Here is a 20,860-nt window from a genome sequence, read left to right on the forward strand (position 1 = left end):
CAGCTCATATTTTCCTTTGAATCTTTTGGTGCAGGAGTTCTGAGTTCACTGTGTTCCTCCTGTTCCATGCTTTGCTCCTTTTTGTCCCCAAAATAGGAGTCTAATGTTGGAATCTTCTGTCTGCTTTGTTTCCTTTGCCTGGTCATGTCGCCCCTCAGTCACTTGACCTTTGGACTTTTTGCCGCAGTAGAACTCTGCCACGAGACAGGGGAGCTTTTGTCCCAAATGCTGGGGTTTTCTCAGTTGCTGGAGGTATTAGATGGGTGCCCTCTCTGAGGCCTCCACACGCTCTGGCAAGCTGGACACACACCCCAAGACCTCCACCCTAGACTGCAATCCAGATCCAATCAGGTTAAAGCAAGTGCGATTACCCCTCAGACTGGTGCTTGGTCCTCCTACTATCTGCAGGGCAGGAGCTAAAGCTGCCACATGGTGCTGGCTGGCTGTGCAGGCATCTCAGCAGCTTCTTGCCCCAGGGGCAAAAGCCATGCACTCCCACTTACTGGGTCCCAAAGTCCAGACTGCACTGACCTCTCACTTTGTCCTTCGCATCTATGTGTTGATAGCCACAGTTGTTGCTGATCTTTTTTTTTTTTTAAGCAATCGGGGTTAAGTAACTTGCTCAAGGTTACACGGCCAGTTATTTCGGGGTGTGGTGCTGAGTATCTGAGCCCGGATTTGATCCAGGTCATCCCAACACTGGAGCCGGTGCTCTTACTCACTGAGCCACCTGGCTGCCCCTGAGCAATTGGGGTTAAGTAACTTGCTCAAGGTTACATGGCCAGGTGTTTCTGGATGGGTGCTAAGTGTCTGAGCCCAGGATTCGATCTCCAGGTCTTCTCAACACTGGAGCTGGTGCTCTTACTCGCTGTGCTACCTGGCCACCCCCAGTTGCTGCTGATCTGGAGTCCCTCTGGCTGGTGGCTGGTCAGGCCCGCCCTGGGGCTAAAGCCTCAGCATGGGGCTGGGCTTGGCTCCTAGAGCACAGTGCTGGCCGATTCCTGCTGGCCTGCTGGGCTGTCCTTAGCGGGAGGTTAGCTTCTCTGTGTCATTTTGTGGGTTCTACAGCTCCAATGTTTGTTTAGAGTCCCCTTTTTATATGGATTGGGGAAAGTGGAAGCCAGAGCAGTGGAGAAGTCCTGCTTCTACTCTACCATCTTGGCTGTGCTCCCTGGACTTGGGATTTTGACCTACAAAAATCATAACCTTTTCTAATCTTGTGGCCTTTATAACATGAAGGGGTAGGACTAGATGCCCCCTGAGGCCCCTCCTACCTCTAAATCCATGATCATATGACCTCCTAAAGACCTTACCCATGGAATTCATGGCCCTCTCCTATCATTTCATTCATTCATTCATTCAATGTCAAGTAGAACAAGGTACTCATGTGATGGGATCATGAAGACAAAATGAAAGACAGTCCTTGCCCTAAAGAAGCTTATATTCTACTTATGTGGCAGGGAATTTGAAGGGAGGTATGGATTCCAAAATGGAAACAATTTGTGGAGAGAAGGAATCTTAAGCACTAGGGCATCAGGAAGGCTTCCCATGGTAGTCAACATCTGCATTGAGCTTGAGAGGCAGAGGTGAGGACAGAGACTATTCTGGGCATGTATAAAATCAAGGCAATAGATCGTGGGGTGCCAAGTTCAGGGAACAGCAAATTGGCCAGTTTGGCTGGAGAAGGAGAGTGTATAAAGGGGAGTCACATGGCATGGGTCTGGAAAGGCAGGCCAAATAGAGGTTGTGAAGGGTTTTAAATGCAGAGTTCATAATTTATCCTAGCAGAAATGGGGAGCCACTGACAATTCCTGGGTGCTTAATAAATGTTTGTTGGTTGTTTGAATCATCAGGAAAGTAACATGGTCTGGCCTATGCTCTTTTCCCCGGGTGCCTGTTTCTAACAAAATCTGTCCGGTAGAGCACGAATACAGCCAGTGGTTTAAAACACAAACTCATTATTTTAATATGAGCTGAGGGCATCTCTTTCTATGAAAGTGACTGATCTATCACTGCACAGATGAGCCAACAGACTCTCAAAGGCTGTGTCAGCAAAGCAGATAAGCTATGACTTGTCCCACGGGGCAGAAAAGACTTTGAGAATAGAGTAGGCAATAACTGTATCTGCATTTCTTGAGGCTCAACCCAGTTAAATTCAGAGAGCCTTACCAGCAAGTTGGTGTCAGGACAATGAATATGTCAGCTTCAGAAATTCTCAAAGACCATTTACTATATCACAGAGATTCTGTGAAGGTAGAGGAAAAAAGTTTTCACATCAGTGAAATTACAGATCTTTAAAATATTCGAGGGGGGGGAAAACTATATACAAAGTAAGTGAGCTATTGACACACGCCAGGGGGTGTTCTGGGGTCAGCTGACAGACTGAAATTTTCAGTATGAGCTTTTATACCTCAGATATTGGCAAATGGTACAAATCAGGGCTTGATTTATTGTCTTGTGGATTGTTAAATTTAAGAAGGTGATGAAGAAAATGTTAATTAGTCTGCTTGACCTAGCTACAAGTATTATGAAAGTCACTTCTAGGCCTTTCCCGTATCCATTTGTAACACGATTCTTTGCCTCTGTTCTCCTTTGCTAATTCACGTTATTGTGGTCACCTTCTTTCCCCATTCCAATGACACCCTGTTTCTCTCCAGTGGAAGGGTCTCTGATGCTATAGCTGGGCTTTACCCTCAGAATTGCTCTGAATTTGGCCTCTTATCTTTTCTACTCACATCTGTTCAGCTCCACTGAGATCTCCCAGCTCTGGCTCTTTGTCACTACGTTTCTAAGACCCCCACAGTGATTACTTTCCTGTGGTAGATTTCCATCCTGGAGTCACCTTCTTAGGCTACTTCTGGGTACTGTGGCTTCTGAGAAAAGACTGACACAACAGATCTTCACAGGGGCAAGAGAGTTGAATGTAGAGTTACAGGACTTGAGTTTGAATCCTGACTCTTCTACTTACAAGCAATATGATTTTGGAAAAAACGCCAAACCTCTCTGGGCCTCAGTCTCCTAATCTGTAAAATGAAAGAGCTGGGGAAGATGACCTTTGTTCTAAGTTCACAATCATATTCTAAATGACACAGCATCAAGAAGACCTGAGTTAGTGCTCCTCAGACACTTAATAGCTGTATGACCCTGGGCAAGTCACTCAATTCTTTGTGCCTCAGTTTCTTTGTCTGTAAAATGGGCATTAAAATAGCACCCACTTCTCAGAGTTGATGTGAGCATAAAATATTTGTGAAGCACTTTATGAACCTTAAAGTGTTATATAAATCCTGGCTATTGTTGTTGTTACTGCCTAACTCATAACTGGACCTAGCCAAACTGAGAATAGTAATCCATGCATGTAAGGTGGGTCAGGCTGAAAGGCTGTTGCCACAGGACCAGGTGTGACTGCCAAACTGGATGGATCAGAGCCCTAGTGAATCAAGGGTACTTACTTTTATGATCACTTGAAGGATAGTAATCCATGTAGGTCATGCATTTCATGAAAAATTCATCAAAATTATAAGCAGGGGGTAGCTTCAGGAAGTTAACCTGAATGGAAGAAAAATGAGACTTTCAATTTTCCTTCTAGTGAAGAGTGATGGTCCAGGCATAACAGATACCACAGTGGTTTGGTAGATAGTATCCTGGAGGGCACAACAGAGTGAGCATGCATGTAACAATTAAAACCAAGCTCTAAAGTTTGCAAAACACTTTATGTGGGTCATTTAATCCTTATAATGATCAGTTAAAGTAGGTGTTATTATTCCCATTTTACAGATGAAGAGCCTGAATAACAGAAAGGTTAAATGACTTGCTTGTGGTCACAGAGCTAATAAGTGTAAGAAGTGATGTTTGAACCCAGAAATCAGAAAGTTGACAGGGAAACAGTCAAGCCACTTAGTTAAGAGAACAATTTTCAGAATAAAAAGGTGAGGTTGTGAGCCTGGGCCATCCTCGGTCATAGGACCCAGGCTGCATTCCCCCATATGCTTCTTCATTCTAAATTCACTTTTATATAAAAATCCGGTTAAATGGGTATTAAAAAAAGTGACACTAAGAATGAAAATATGTTGCTTGAGGGCCTTTTCAGTAATGACTGAAAGGTAGCCAGCACCAGGCTCATCATTGCTTTGGTCAAAGTCTTACAACCTCCCTGGCAGAGCCTTTAAACCAATACAGTAATTGTGGGTTGCAACTGGCCACAGATGTCCTAAGTAAGTTTTTTTTTATTTTGTCTTTATCAGTGTATTGTGATGGAAACAAATGAGTGTAAGCAAGTTTCAATTCCTCCTTTTGGAACTCTGGCATTTTACATGTCCATTTATTATTCCTCCAAGATTTATAAATTTCTGGATATAGCAGAACAAGTTTACTAAAGATAATCCCTCTAAGCAGTTCTCTGGGGGAACGAATACTTAATCTGGACAAAATTTTACATTTATGGAAATCTCTCCAATCCCTTCAATCTTAAATAGCCCATTGGGACGATATGGTTGATTGATATGAAGAAGCCCATACAATTAAAAATAAGTTCATGGTCACACTCTTTGCAAAGATTCAGGAGAGAAAATCCAAGCTCCCAGATTGAAAAAGGCAAGGGAGAAATTGGCTACTTCTGCAAGATGGACTCAGTCCATCTTTTCTAAGCCCCTAGAGGCTAAGTTCACTGATCAGCACTATCCGTTTTATTTGATCATATTTGCCTTAAATATAACTAACTCTTAAGTATAGGAAAGAGAAAAGGGGATAAAATGAGAACCTATCTTGGCATACATAGACTTCCCAAGATAAATATTTCAACTTTGGAATCTTGTGGTTTGTTGTCTGTATGTCTATGTAAACCTTCGAAAGCTAGAAAAAGTGTTTATTTATTTAAGCAGTTGGTAAGTTAAGTAACTTGCTCGAGGTTACATGGCCAGTTATTTTGTGTGGGTGCCAAGTATCTGAGGCCGTAACCAATCCCGGGTCTTCCTACACCGGGGTTGGTGCTCTTACTAACTATGCCACCTGGCCACCCCAAGTGTTTATTTTTAATCTGTATTTATATATAAGTGATGGACCTAACTTGCACTTTTGCTGGTTTAAATTCACTTGATTGGGAGTGAGATCTTATCTGGGCAGAACTTCTTTTCCACTTGGTTTTATCAGCCCTGGAGAAAAGATGTGTCCTGTGTCCATTTGTGCAGCGATTTGGCTGCAAAGTAGGAGAAAAGGAAAATTTCTCAGTAAGAAGCTACTCTTAATATTTGGTATCTAACCTCAACTTTGAGCAGTTATTTAATCTCTTTTTGTTCTAAATTTGGTCACTCATTGCAAAAAGAAGAGATGATGGGTAATAAACAAGAGGAAAAGCCTCTCTCTTCTTCTGAGATTTATTGAATTCCACTAGGGTTGTTAAAACTGGAACAAAAGAGAATTGAATATCTGTGTCTACTTTTGTAAGCACTTGTTTCTGACACTCTTGGTTATAACATAGGTGAAGATTATGGTGTCCAGGAGTCATTCAAACTTAGTTTTGATTCTATTTATATACTATGTAATAGATACACGTTATCCCTTTATTGTAGTTCCCAAGAATGGGGGGTGGGGTGGATTTTTAATTGCTCGGAGTAAAACTGTGTCTTATTATCAGAGGCTGTTTAAATTAAACCTGTCACAGACAGGATATGATAAATAGTTAGCTATCTAGTAAAACTAATTCTAATTTTATTGAACAACTATCTATATCTATATCAGATCTTTGAACTAAAATCCCTCTAGTAGAATCATGCTATATTTTATTACTAAAAGTGTACAAATTAAAAAAAAAAAAGAGGTACTTACAAGCATGGAAACTATGTATGTGACCTAAGCAAAATCTTGAATGTTATTGTGTGAGATGAATAAATATGAATATTTAAAATTCATCCTGGCAACTAAGCATTAAGTAACTGAGAGTTAGTTTAACTCAAAGTTCATTTAAATCTCATGGGTGTGTGTGTGTGTGTGTGTGTGTGAGAGAGAGAGAGAGAGAGAGAGAGAGAGCGTGCATAGTGAGGGGAGAACCATGGTAGTCAGAAACCTTATCAGTATCTCCTGACTGTGACCCAGCAAGATCTGAGGAAAAAAACAAACCTTTATGAATGAATTTTAAGCTAGCAGGGAAAACACCCAGACCATCATAGTTAGAAAGTAGGTTTTTTAAAATTTCCATTTAGTATAAACTACTGATTGATTGTTGTGATCATTAATCATTAGTGAAATAGTAGATAATAATTGTACAATTTCTGGCTGCCTCCTTTGCCTGATAGAGATTTATTTGCCTTATGCTATGGCATATATTGTTAACCAATGAATATGCTAAATAGCCCCTGGTCCATCAGAAATATAGAATAGTCATATAGAGAACTAGGTGGAAATAATGCAAGAGCAGGTTACCTTTCATATGATAAGCATTTAAAGTATTATAAGACATTGTTGTTGAATGTTAAGGACTTTAATTCCTAGAACCTAGAATTTCTAGCCCAGTCTATTGAAAAGAGAGTGCTTAGGGCGGCCAGGTAGTACAGCGAGTAAGAGCACTGGCTCCAGTGTCAGGATGACCTGGAGATTGAATCCTGGGCTCAGACACTTAGCACCCACCCAGAAACACCTGGCCGTGTAACCTTGAGCAAGTTACTTAACCCCAGTTGCTTAGGGGTGGCCAGGTGGCTCAGCGAGTAAGAGCATGGGCTCCAGTGTGGGGATGACCTGGATCAAATCCAGGCTTAGATACTCAGCACCACACCCAGAAATAATTGGCCATGTAACCTTGAGCAAGTTACTTAACCCAGATTGCTTATTTAAAAAAAAAGAGAGAGAGAGACTGCTTAGAAAGCTACTGAAAGAGATTTCATGAGCTATCTCTGACCACTAGTATGTTGAACTTTAAATCCACAAACCCTTCTTTTAAAAGACTCTTCACCCCTCAGATGTTGATACTAAATCAGGACAAGAAGTTTGTTCTGGTTATCTGCTCTTGTCCGAGAAGAGGATAAAAACATAATTCAATCCCTACACTTTGGCTAACCTTAGGAAAGGTCATTGTTAGTCTCAAAAACCACCTATCATTTCTCTGTAAGTTCTCATTTTCTGTGTAAAATCCCAGGATGTCTTTTTAAAAAAAATTCTGTGATTGTTAGTTTGTACCATGGAAATTTGCTTTCGAAAATGTGATGAAAAGGAAGTTAGTCAAGAGCTTAAGATAAAAGATTAAAAAAAAGACCCTGAAGCTTTTAGAAAGACTTGGTGTCAACTTAATGGATACAACAGATAGAACTGTCGGAACTATGAATGTTTATGTCCTCACTGCTTCAGGTGAAAATGTTGATGATGAGTTAGCCAGGAATGATGTAAGGAAACCTGGGAGCAAGTCTAAGTTGGAATACCAAGAAGCACCCCTCCCTCCCTCTCTATGAGAAAGCAGTTGTAGATGGACAGAGGTGACTGGGACTCTTGGGATGTCCACCTTGGGAGGTCAGTGGCAGTATAATCTTGACTCATTTCTCTATTGTTCCACTTTTCCCTGCTAAATGGAAAAGCCTCCCCTGCCTTCACTGAAAAAAATGTGAAGTTATAAACTGGCTATTCTAAAATTATTTTCTTGACTTTACCTATTATGAGACAGAATTCAGAGAATTTTGTCATAGCTTGTCTTGTGAGAGATTCGTCTGGCACTTTCACACCAACCTGGGCAGAACTTTGATCTGGTTGTATAATATAGTCTCTTTTCCCTTGACAGTAAATACCTCTCATGAGCCTGTTGTTCACTCCTTTTGACAGGCATACAAGCGTGTTGACTAGATTACTTTTGATTGCAAGACCTATGCCTGCTTCAAGGACTCTCCCCTCCACTGCGGCCGCTCCAGAAAATTGTGCAGCCAGGTCCAAGTTCAGTAAGCTGGCCTTCATTGGCCAGCCTTGTTTCACTCAGGGCTGCTATTTGGATGCAATACCTGCTGAATTCTCTTGCAACAAGAGCTGTTCGTCTTCAGGTCTACTGGATTTTGTGTTGTCTTTAAGTGTGAGCACATTCCATGTGCCGATGGTGAGGGGAATCATCTTTGCAGGTAAATTCTTCAAGTTGAAAAGGCTATAAGTCAAGACCAAAGTGGAGGGAGTGTTGGTCCATGATTTTTTGTTTGCAGACGATTCTATACTCAATGCAGCCTCTGAAGCTGAGATGCAACAAAGTATGGATCAGTTCTCTGCTGTTTGTGCCAATTTTGGCCCAACAATTGACACCAGGAAAACACAGGTGCTCTGTGAGCAGCCATCACCACACCATCCATATGTGGAAACATCAATTACAGCAAATGGAGAAGTTGTGAATGATGTGGGTAAGTTCATTTACGCTGGTAGTGTGCTTTCCAGGGATAGATACATTGGTAATGAGGTTGATGCACACACTGCCAGAGCTATGTTGGGAGGATCCGAAGGAAAGTATGGGAGAGAAGAGGTATGACACTGACTACCAAAACAGAAGGTCTGCAGAGCTGTGATGCTGAACTCACTGTTGTACACCAATGAAACCTGGACAGTCTACCAGAACCATGCCAGAAAACAGAATTGCTTCCATCTGAATTGTTTTAGGAAGATTCTGAAGATCATCTGACAGGATAAGGTACCATACACTGAAGTCTTTACTTGAACTAAACTGCCAAGAATTCAAACTGCTTCAGAGAGTGCAACTCGGATGGGCTGACCACATTGCTCCAATGCAAAATGTATGCTTGCCAAAAGACCATTTTATGGAGAGCTCACACAGATCAAGTATTCACATGGAGGTCAGAAGAAGCAATGCAAGGACACTCTCAATGTCTCTTTTAAGAACTCTGGTACTGGTTGTGTGATATGGGAGACACTGGCACAGAATACTCAGCCTGGCAGTCCCCGCTCAGAGAAGGTGCTGTGCTCTATGAACAAAGCAGAATTGAAACAACTTGGCGGAGCCAGGATGGTGGAGTAGAAGCAGGACCTCCCCGCTGCTCCTGCTTTCACCTTCTCCCATCCATGTAAAAAGGGGACTCTGAACAAACTTTGGAGTTGCAGAACCCACAAAATGACACAGAGAAGCTAACCTCCCGCTGAGGACATCCCGGCAGGCCAGCAGGAATCAGCCAGCGCAGCACTCTGGGAGCCCAGCCCAGCCCCATGCTGAGGCTTTAGCCCCAGGGCGGGCCTGACCAGCTGCTGCTGGAGGGACTCCAGGTCAGCAGCAGCTGTGGCCGTCTCCAGATTTATCAACACATAGATGCAAAGGACAAAGTGAGAGGTCAGTGCAGTCTGGACTTTGGGACCCAGTAAGTGGGAGTGCATGGCTTTTGCCCCTGGGGCAAGAAGCTGCTGAGGGCTGCAGCACAGGCCCAGCCACGTGGCAGGTTAAGTTCCTGGCCTGCAGAGTGTAGGGGGACAAAGCACCAGTCTGAGGGGTAATTGCTCTTGCTTTGACCTGCTTGGATCTGGATTGCAGTCTAGGGTGGAGGTCCTGGGATGTGTGTCCAGCTTGCCAGAGCATGTGGAGACCTACAAGAGGGCACCCATCTAATACCTCCAGCAACTGAGAAAACCCCAGCATTTGGGACAAAAGCTCCCCTGTCTGGTGGCAGAGTCCTACTGTGGCAAAAAGCCCAGGGGTCAAGTGACTGAGGGGCGACATGACCAGGCAAAGGAAACAAAGCAGACAGAAGATTCCAACATTAGAATCCTATTTTGGGGACAAAAAGGAGCAAAGCATGGAACAGGAGGAACACAGTGAACTCAGAACTCCTGCACCAAAAGCTTCAAAGGAAAATACAAGCTGGTTACAGGCCATAGAGGACCTTAAGAAGCAGATAAGAGAAGTGGAGGAAAAACTGGGAAGAGAAATGAGAACAATGCAAGAAAATTATGAAATAAGAGTCAACAGCCTGACTGAGGAAATAACACTTTAAAAAACAGACTGACTCAAAAGGCAAAAGAGGCTCAAAAAGGCAATGAGGAGAAGAATGCCTTAAAAAGCCAAATTTGCCAGATGGAAAAAGAATCTCAAAAGCTCAATGAGGAGAATCATTCCTTCAGAATTAGACTGGAGCAAATGGAAGCTAATGACTTTATGAGAAATCAAGATGCTGTTAAACAGATCCAAACAAATGAAAGAATGGAAGGCAATGTGAAATATCTCATGGGAAAAACCATGACCTGGAAAATAGATCCAGGAGAGATAATTTAAAAATTATTGGACTACCTGAAAGCCATGATCAAAGTAAGAACCTAGAAATCATCCTCCAGGAAGTTCTCAAAGAAAATTGCCCTGATGTTTTAGAACCAGAGGGCAAAATAGAGGTTGAAAGAATCCACCGATCACCTCCTGAAAAAGATCCCAAAAAGAAAACTCCTAGGAATATTATAGCCAGGTTCCAGAATTCCCAGATTAAGGGGAGAATATTACAAGCAGCCAGGAAGAAACAATTTGAGTATTGTGGAAACACAATCAGGATAACCCAGGATCTGGCAGCTTCTACACTGAGGGATCGAAGGGCTTGGAATATGATATTCCGGAAGTCAAAGGAACTGGGATTAAAACCAAGAGTCACCTACCCAGAAAAACTGAGTATCATGTTTTAGGGGAAAATACGGTCATTCAGTGGAATAGAGGACTTTCAAGCATTCTTGCTGAAAACACCAGAGTTGAACAGAAAATTTGACATTCAGATACAAGAAGCAAGAGAAGCATGAGAAGGTAAACAGGGAAAAGAAATCATAAGGAACTTATCAAAGTTGAACTATTAACAATCCTACATGGAAAAACAATAATTGTAACTTATGAAACTTTTCTCAGTAGTTGAAGGGAAAAAAAAAATATATATATATATATTTTTAAAGAGATTTTGATAATTATTTCAACATAATTTATTTCCTTTATAATTCTATGTATTTTAGTTTATATATTTAAAAACATTATTCTGAGAAGGGTTGATAGGCTTCTTCAGACTGAATGCCAAAGGGATCCATGACACAAGAAAAGATTAACAACCCCTGCGTATGAGCCTAAGAGTGACCCTGGACTATCTCAAATATGTAAAATATTTTAGTGTAAGAAAACCTAAACAAGAAACCAAAGAAGAGGCCTTTGATGAACATAAAATTGTTTAATATACCTATAGTGACCTTTAGAGGCTGAAGACTGATTCAGGATAAAGTATTGAATCAGATGTTCAGCCTTCTGTGAGCTATTTAAGTCTATCCCACTTGCAATAGTCAGACTCATGCCCATATTAACAAGAGCCCATATATATAAGTATACCCCATGCAATAGTCAGACTCATGCCCATATTAACAAGAGCCCACATATACAAGTATGCCCCACTGGCAATAGTCAGACTCATGCCCATATTAACAAGAGCCCATATATATAAGTATACCTACTATACACGTTTTTCCTTCTAGAACTGAATTCAAGTGTAAATTGAAGATATCATGCACATTTCCCAGTATTTGGGTTCACCTCTGTCCCAATTTGCTTTGTAAGTCCAAATACAGAAAAAAAAAGTCACTCCAGGTAAACTTTGAAAAAACAAATTGCCCTGGTCCTCCTTAGAAGTTGAACTTTAAGGAAAGTAAGATAATATGTCCTGCTTGCCAGGACAACTACTGGTAGCTTAAAGTATCATATTGTTTTTCTCCAAGTATAGAAAGTTTGCTGTATCTTCTCCTGGAGGAAGAAAAGGATTCTTCTTTAGAATCCTTCTCATAGGTATATGACTAAATAAACTTCTTCCTCTCCTGTTATGCCCAACTGTACTGCTGCTGACTGTGTGTTTCTTCATTAACACAAAACGTGTGAGGTAAGAAAGGAACAGTGTTGCATATATTTCCTTTTAAAAAAAACAAACACCCTTCCCCCCCCACACACACAATTTTTGATGCCAGCTTCTATATGTGGCCTCCCTGAGTCCCTGCATGGCTACCAATTGCTTCCCAGGAGGATAAGTCTTGATTAATTACACCATAGGAATCTCTTTGCCTAGGACCAGTATCTTTTTTTGCTAATGTTGTATTCTCTCAGGTTTGGGCCATTGAGTTTACTTGTTCACTTGACAGTGGCATCCTGCCATCAGATGGTCAGGCCAGCTATTCACCAACCCAATGCTGTTCGGCCAATCCCACTGGCCTCTGCTGTCACTCAATTTGGCTGCCACTGCTCACCTTAATCTAGGCAGTAACAATAGCAGCTACAGGGTAATGGAGGAAAAAACAATTGAAATGGGAGTCATCACAGAGAACCACTGGTATTGATCCTGGCTCTACCTCTTTCCTGTTTTTTTGGTCATAGCCTTGGATACATTTGTCTTCTCATTCAAGATCAACATGGCACAGGGGAAAGAACACTGGAATTGAGTCCCAAGACTCACACTTCAATCCCACTTTGGCATTGTGTGAAGTTATGTCATTGCCATGGCATCAGCTTTCTCATCTATAAACTAAGGGGGTTAGACTCCATGATACCTGGGGTCCCTTCCAACTGTAAGATCTCTGACCCTTTGATAAATCTGAAGAAGGGCCCAGAGGGGCTCTCTTGTTACATCAGTATAACAACTGGAGTCCCCTGTTTATCCACAGAAAGGGATCTAAGTCATGTCACAGAAAATGTCCACTGGGCTAAGAATATGGGAGCACAAGAGGAATGCTTAACCTGTAAACAAAAGAACTCTGTGTAAATTGTGACTGCTACTTACTACCTGTGTAACCTTGCAAAAGTCACTTCACTTTGGTTTCCTCATTTGTAAAAGGACAACATTAGGCTAGATGATATCTAAGGACCCTCCTAACTCTGACTCCTCTAAGCCCATGATGTTAATATTTCTTCTTCCTCTAAGAAAGTCTGACATCACCGAAGTACCACAGATCTTTGCAGAACCCAGTGAATAAAGCCAATGCCCCCTCTAGCAGTTATACCCCAAGTGAGGCCAAGTATTCACCATAAGCATAGTATCACCTACCTTAACAGCTCTTTGGTCGGGAATCCTCTCAATTTCAATTAAATTTCGGTCACAGAGTTGCCAGCAGTTTGGTGACAGAATAATATCATTCATCTGTGCTATGTTCTGTGCAAAGCGGACATCTTCCACAGTCTGACCCATCACCAGAAAGTAACTTTTTTCATCTCCAAACACCAGTTTTTTGATGTGGCCAGCAGACAGTCCTGGCAAAACAAGGGACAGGTTTGTACCAATAGGTATGCTGGCTTCCCACTTCTCAGCAGGGAAGTCTCCATTGTCTTTGTGGGTCAGTAGTCAGAGATCCTGTAGCCAGAGAACCAAGGTGAAGAGAATGCACATTTCTACTGACATTTGGAGAAATTTAACCTACCCATTCCTTGACTTTTTCTATCCTCAAAACTAAACTAGACTTCAAAAACTTGATAACTCCCATTTATGTGGTACTTTAAGGTTGGCAGAATGTTTTGTTCATAACAATGCTATGAGACAGTACATGGAAAATGAACTGGTGCATGTCCAAATCATCCAAGATGGAGGCACTAACATGGGAGAGTCCCGAATACCTGCTGCTGGGAGACAAGAAGACTGGTGCAAGGCAGGAACAGTTTGGGCTTACCATATGGCTGGGAGTTGTCACTTTCCATTGGTTACAAAGTTGGAATTTGGCTACATCTCTAAAATTACCCGACTGGGGTAGTCGCCTTCCTTTCACATTCAGGACTCATTCACTTACAGCAAGTGACCAAGTTATAATTATGTTCATGTAGTTGGGGGGGGGGGAGTTTATCTTGACAGATATACTCTCGGGTATTTTATATAGCCTACAATTATTTTAGATGGCGTATCTCTTACTATCTCTTCTTGGGTTTTGTTGGTGATATATAAAAGTGCTGATGATTTACGTAGGTTTTATTTTATATCTTGCTACTTTGCTAAAATTATTGTTTCAACAAGCTTTTTAGTTGAATCTCTAGGATTTTCCAAAATTATTATTATATTGTCTGCAAAGAGAGATTGTTTTGTTATCTCCTTGCCCATTGTGATTCCTGCAATTTCTTTTTCCTCTCTTGTGCTTTTGCTAGCATTTCTAATACAATATTGAATAATATTGGTGATAATGGGCATCTTTATTTCACTCCTGATCTTATTGGGAAGGCTTCTAGCTTATTCCCATTACAAGTAATGCTTACTACTGGGAAATAAGATATACAGGCACTGGGGTATAGAAATCCATCTTACTCTACTAGAAAATTAGGGAGAATAGGGGAGGATATAAGAGAGAACAGATTGGGGGAAGGGAGGGCTCCTTATTTTAGAGTAGGGGTAGGGGAAGGACAGGGAGAAAATTTGTAACTCAAAATCTTGTGGAAATGAATGTTGAAAACTAAAAATAAATAAATTAATTAAAAAAAACACAAGTAATGCTTACTGATGGTTTTAGGTAGATGCTTCTTATTATTTTAAGGAAAAATCTACTTATACCTATGCTCTTGAGCCATGTATGTTCTTTTCAGTACTACATGTATAGAATGGTATCCTGGACCTGGGAGCTCAAGTCAAGGAGTTTAGGAGTCTAGGATTCCAGGCCAGATGTTGCTACCAGCCCAGTAGGGAAGCCCTGAGAAGCCAGGGTCCTAGGAAATTAGTGCAAGGCCAGGTTTGGACTAGGAACTTTCTGGGACTGATGTGATTTTAAGAACTGAGCCTAATCATGTCCCTTCCCCTCCCAAGACCAAGGTGGTAAAGGGTGGGGATTATGTCAATGAAGTGCTATAGAAAATGTTTGTTCTTGCTTTATCTTTGAAGCTAAACGTGGTTGTTCAGTCATTTTCAGCTGTGTCTGACTCTTTGTGACCCCATTTGGGATTTTCTTGGCAGAGATACTAGAGTAGTTTGCCATTTTCTTCTCTAGTTCATTTTACAGATGAAGAAACTGAGACAAATAGGGTTAAGTGACTTGCACAAGGTCACACAGTTAGGAAGTGAAGTTAAATATTCTTCTGTAAAAGCAAGGCTGACTGTTAAGTGGTTAAATGGAACTAGGATGTAAGCAGTGAGAGGCTTGAGTCAAAGGCAGAGAAGAGAGATTCTTCACTCCCTAAAGACAGTGGGAAAGCCTGGAGGAAGGCTGGATGTAACACACTTGCCCCTCAGACCAGGGGAGCCAGAGAAACACGTCACACAAGTGATGAGGTATGGGCTCTGGGAGCCCCCCTCGAGCTCTCCTTGAGGCTCTGGGAACCTCCCTTGGACTCTTGATTGAATCATCCCCTTTGATGAGGCAGGTCTGTTACTAGACTTCCCATCCTTGAACTGGCCTAGCCCACCATTGTTTGTGGTCCCCAGGTGACTTCCCACCCTTAATCACTCATTGACCTCATTAACTCCTCCTGAAGACCCTCCCCAAACTCCTCCCCTAGATCACCCCTAGATTCCTCCCACAACTTTCTGTATATAAGACCCCATCCTGTCCTCATGTTTGTGAGAGCGCCATAGAATGCCATAGAATAGTAAGAATACCATAGAATGACCTAGCACAGCCTTACTCTGTGTCTAATGCAAGCAAACTTTTAATAAATTTTACTTTTCTTTGGCTGATAGGACTTGTGTCGAATTCATTCGGCAGGACCCGGTGTGTTGGTATTTTAGGGTCTCCAGAGCAACCTTCTTAGTGGGTACCCTCTTCACAAGGATTATCATCCCTATTTTACAGATGAGGAAACTGAGGACCTGAGAAGTAAAGACACTTGGTGATCACATTGTGAATAGGTGTTTGAGGTGGGATCTGAACCGAGGCATCTCATTCCAAGTCCAGTTCTCTATCAGTCGGGACTTGCTCCCTCTAATGTCACAGAGAACTAGAAACTCCTCCATCTCCCACCTCTACTCCAGTCCTTGTTACTGCTGTTCAGTCATGCAGCTGTGTCCGACTCTCATAGATATTGTGTCCATGGTGTTTTCTTGGCAAATACTGGAGTGGTCTGCTATTCCCTTCTCTGGTGGATTAAGGCAAACAGAAGTCAAGTGACTTGCCCAAGGTAACACAGCTAGCGAGGCCAGATTGGAGCTCAGGTCTCCCTGACTTCAGGCCCAGCTCTCCACTGAGCCACTGCCTCTATCCCAGCTCTCATCCTCCACAAAACTGAAGTCTGTAAAGCTTGTACTCAGTAACATTGGTTTTCTCTTTTTTTTGCCTCTTTTCTCCCCAGCTACCATTTATCCAAGGCACACTCCTATATTGATTCTGAAGTGGTAGTAGCTGAGTGTCTGAAGCAGAAAGCTGTGAATGACCTTCCTAGCTCTACAGGACTGTTGGATTTCCTGGTGCTGATGATCAGTGGTGTAGGTGTGGTTGGCAATCTGGACATCCAGAGTTTGTAATAAGGAATGAAGCAGTTATTGGGTACTTTGGTCTAGTGGACAGAAAGCTTCCCATCACACTCAGGAAACCTGGGGTTAAGACCTGCCTGTGACTCTTACTGATGGTATCTTTCTTAGCACCTCAAGCAACTCTTTAGGACTCAGATTTTAAGAATTAGAGACAAGTTGCTGACCTGTATCAGTAGAGTTTTCACCCCATGATTTCCCTATAATGATGAAAATACTGGTCTATACTGAAAAAAAGAGAGGGGATAATAGGAACAGAATATTAATAGAAGAGAGGGAGAGTAATATGACTGTTGAAACTGGGGGAGCAGGAGTCAATGGATGTATCTTTTAAAGTGGTTTGCCAGTGAAGATTCCCAGATCAATGAGTCTTTATTTTTTTTACCTCAAAGACATGGGTAGAGTATAGATTCCTAGAGAATTTGGGTTGCCCCATTGGGTGGACCACAGTTTGGGGAATGTGGGGTGAGAAGCAAGGCAGTCTGAAGAAGCAGGTGCCACAGTCCATGTACCCAGTTAGGGAGCACATCGAGCCCTACATCTCAATCCCCTTTGACTGATTCTAGCATCTGGAATCAGTGATAACAAACCCTGACAGAGTTGGTATAGTTCTGAACCCACAGAAGTCTTTACATGGGAAAAGAATATTGGGTGGTGATTTGTTGGGGCAACAGGGGTTTAGAGGATAAGGAGTCAGAAAAAGACTCCTATAGACCTGACCCTTAGAGACTTCGGCTTGAGCTGAGTCTCAGGGCAGGGACTGTCTTTTGTCTCTTTTTGTATCCCTAGGGTTTATCACAGTGCCTGACACAGAGTAGGCAAGTTAATGTTTACTGATGGGTTGATTATTGAGTGTGAATAGGTCCATATCACTCATGTTTTCCATCAAAATGGTCTCTAAGGAAAGGATTTGAAATACTCAGTTCAGTATCCAAACCCCACCCCTCCCCTTGGTTAAAGATAAGGTTAGGACACAGACAAGGTGAGGATGAATTTATGAGTCATTAGAAGCTGGATGACATGAAAGAGAGAGGGAGGAGACCCATTGTTGTGGGGACTGGCGCTCAGGATAGGATCTGGGTCTTAGAGAAATTCTTTTAATATCAGGGTAAGTATTATTTTTTTAATTAATGCTGGTAAGTAGGTTTTTGCAAATAGGTCTCCAGCAAACCAGATTGTGAAATGTATTCACACAAAGGTGTAAAATGACAAATACTGAGACAGGTTGCATTGTACTGAACTGGGGCAGTTCATAGAGCACAGTACCTCCAGTTGGGAAGACCTGAGCTCAAATCTAGCCTTAGATATTATATTAGCTACATGACCCTGGGCAAGTCAACTTCATCTCTCTCTGCCTTAGTTTCCTTACCTGTCAAATACGGAAAATAATAGCCCCTACCTCCCCAGGGTTGTTATGAGGATCAAAAGAAATAATAATTGTAAAGCACTTAATACAATTCCTGGCATAATAGCAGGCACTATGTAATTGCTAGCTATTAAATAACAGATCACTTTTTAACACAATGGAGGTAGAAATGAAGAGTTAGAAGGCAAAAGCTTGAATGGGGGTGGCAAAGATGCATGGAGGGATAGTCAAAGCAATTAAAATTTGGGGGGCATTTTGTATTTTTTCATGATGTCCTAAGGCCTTGACACTGAAAATATGTATAGAAATATTTTTGTTCTATATCATCACCATACTCACATGCCCCTTAAAGACAATACTGCTTCTCAGTGCACTCAACCTCACACCATGAAGTTAACTTCTGCTTTTTTTTTTGGAGGGCAACTGGGGTTAAGTGACTTGCCCAAGGTCACATGGCTAGTTTTTGTGTTAAGTGTCTGAGGCTGCATTTGAACTCAGGTACTCCTGACTCCAAGGCCGGTGCTCTGTTCACTGCGCCACCTAGCCACCCCCATGAAGTTAATTTCTTATTCTATATCCACTGCCTAGGAGCTTAGAGTACATAGCCAATCAGCAGCAGCATCCTGTAGCAACTTAGATAAATAAAGCATTTCATAGGACTCAGATGGGTGAAAAAAGAGAGGATTCAGCCTGATGGGGTACCTGGGGTCTAGGTCAATTTGTGGAACCAATTTGTAAAACCAGTCTGTGTAGTTGTAACTGCAATTTGTATTGTAAAATTGTAATCTGTGAAATCCCTTTCCCAGCCTTGGGCTCTGCCCCTTCCCTCTATCTACTCCGCCTAGGCAACAACTGGTGACTCCTTTGTTCTTACTTAATCTCTTCATGTCTCCTCGGGTCTGGCCCAAATCTCATCTAAACTATCTATGCACTAAAGTCACAAGTTCCTCTCAGTCAGCTCTAACCTTTATCTGTGCACTGAAGTCCCTTCCCTCCATCTGGTCAGCCCTGACAATGGCAGCCCTACCCTTTAAAAGTAAAAGCCTGTACCCCTCTCACTTGCAGGTCCCCTAAGGACTCATACCCGCTTCTTATAGAAGCATAAAAATAAACTTCTACAACTCTCCCTCCAATTAAGCCTGAGACCTTGAATTCTTTCCAGACACTATTGCAGGTTTTCTGGTTTTAGGTAAGATCAGAGTTTCTGCTGAACCTATTGGGAGCTATCCCTCATCAAGCCAAGGAAGAAAAAGGGGATATTTAGAATGAAAGTGGAAGGATTTATAAGAAAACATCCCCTATTCAAGGGCAGGAAATAAGGTGAAGTGACCAAATGCTTTTACAACTGTGAAAAAAGTCCTTTTTTTTTTTTAAATTGCAGGGTCTCTTACACAAGGACAGTAAATAATTGTCACAGCAGTTGATATAAATCCACTCCATTAAGCACGTATTAAGAGCTAACTACCTGTCAGGTACGAAAAGAAATGCTAAATCTTCAGGATACAAAGAAAACTGAGAGACTCTCCCTGTTCAAAAAGAGATGAAATTCCACAAGGAAAAAGCCTCCCAGTATAAGAAGAGACAAAGCAGAGATGCCTGTAACCCATAAAGCCCTATATCTGGAGACAACAAAAACTGAAGGCATCCAACAAGAAATCCCCAGAGTGGCTCGAGACCGACCGTGTGGACTCTGGAAGCAACAAGGGACAGCACCAACCATTACAGTCACAGCAGCACTTAGATGGGGCCACCTTATGCCCAGGGATAGATGGGGTTTCCTAGAACTGTCCAGAGACATCATGGAGGGCCGTGAATATCTAGCTCTCTGAACCTCAGTGTTCCAGAGTTCCACAGTTTCAAGAACTGTCAGTGCTCTTAATGTTGTGGAGGGAAAAACAGGATCCACAATTATTTCGAAACATCTTGATTTACTAATCCCCCAGCTACCTGGTGGCCCAATATTAGAAAGCTCTAACACCTATTGAAGGAGAAATAAAATAAAAGAAACTATGCATAGACACAGTAAAGCAGATGGTATCATCTCCTATTATAACAACTACATATTGTTCTTGGATAAGAGACCCTACAGTTTTGTCTAAAAGGACTTTTTCACAATTATAAAAGTATTTGTTCACTTCTCTCTGTGTCCTGTCCTTGAACAGGGAATATTTCCTTATAATAAAACTTGCCAAATGGATTAATTTTCTTCCTTACTGATACTCCTCTTTATACATCTTTCTGCTATGAAATACTTTATTTATCTATCCTAAGTCGCCAAAGAATGCTGCTGATAGGCTACGTACTTTCAGTAGGCCAGAAAGGTTATAAAAACCAGCTCTGTGTAGTAATAGGAAGCTGAAGCTGATATTTAGCAAGAGCAGTATTCCTTAGCATGCTAATAAATTTCTTTACTTCCTATCTTTGACCCACAGTCATTGAACCCCAGCTGACACATACACATCTCTCTAGATCCCCTTCCCCTTGGTTTAGAAAATTCCCCAAGACGATAGATGCATCCCAAGAAGAGTCCAAAGTAGGAACCTAGATGACTTAGGTCAAGAACAAGAAGACCCTATTATACTACCCAAAAGTGCAGCAAGGAGGCCCAACCTGGCCCTGGCACAAAGCCCCAGTTCAGGAACTAAGGCTGCAAAGATGAGTAAACAGAAGACACTAGCCACTATAAAGAATTATTATAGCTCCGGAGATACCAAAAAGTCCAACATAGAAGAAGTGATTCCACAACTTCAGGTTAGACATTCAGAAAAAAAAATGTTTTTTTCCACAAGGACTGAGGAATTTTTAATCCTCATTCCTCAAAGAAGGATTGAGCCTCCCTGACTTAAAGGAATAAGAATTTGGGCTGACTCTCACCACCAAAAAGAAGTGGTGGTTGCAAGGAAAGTTCAAACAGAAACTTGAGAAGTCCTGGTGTGAGAGTTCCTGAGGGTGTGTGATCTGATCAAACCAGTTTTGAAAAGTTCTCTGCTTTAGATTTCCATGACCTGGGGTAACTCACTGGGGACTTCCTTTTACAGAGCTGACTAAATTTGTTAGAGCCTCCAAAAAGCTTGTGTTCTTTTGTCGCTTTTTTAGGTGGCTGAGATGGGGA

General features: G+C 41.9%; 1 protein-coding gene across 1 annotated transcript in view; it reads right to left on the reverse strand.

The window, feature by feature from the left end:
• Positions 1-20,860, reverse strand: part of ADCY10 (adenylate cyclase 10) — a 144,269-nt gene that overhangs the window by 114,145 nt on the left and 9,264 nt on the right. Inside the window, exons 5-6 of the mRNA XM_069094515.1 lie at positions 12,996-13,198; positions 3,450-3,546 (exon numbers count right to left, since the gene is read on the reverse strand). Coding sequence (XP_068950616.1) covers positions 3,450-3,546; positions 12,996-13,198 — 300 coding nt within the window. The remainder of the gene's footprint in view (positions 1-3,449; positions 3,547-12,995; positions 13,199-20,860) is intronic.

Source organism: Petaurus breviceps, unplaced genomic scaffold (assembly GCF_028583685.1).
Source record: "Petaurus breviceps papuanus isolate PSGF00001 unplaced genomic scaffold, PetGlider_PUasm1.0 220, whole genome shotgun sequence".
In the NCBI taxonomy this organism is placed as follows: domain Eukaryota; kingdom Metazoa; phylum Chordata; class Mammalia; order Diprotodontia; family Petauridae; genus Petaurus; species Petaurus breviceps.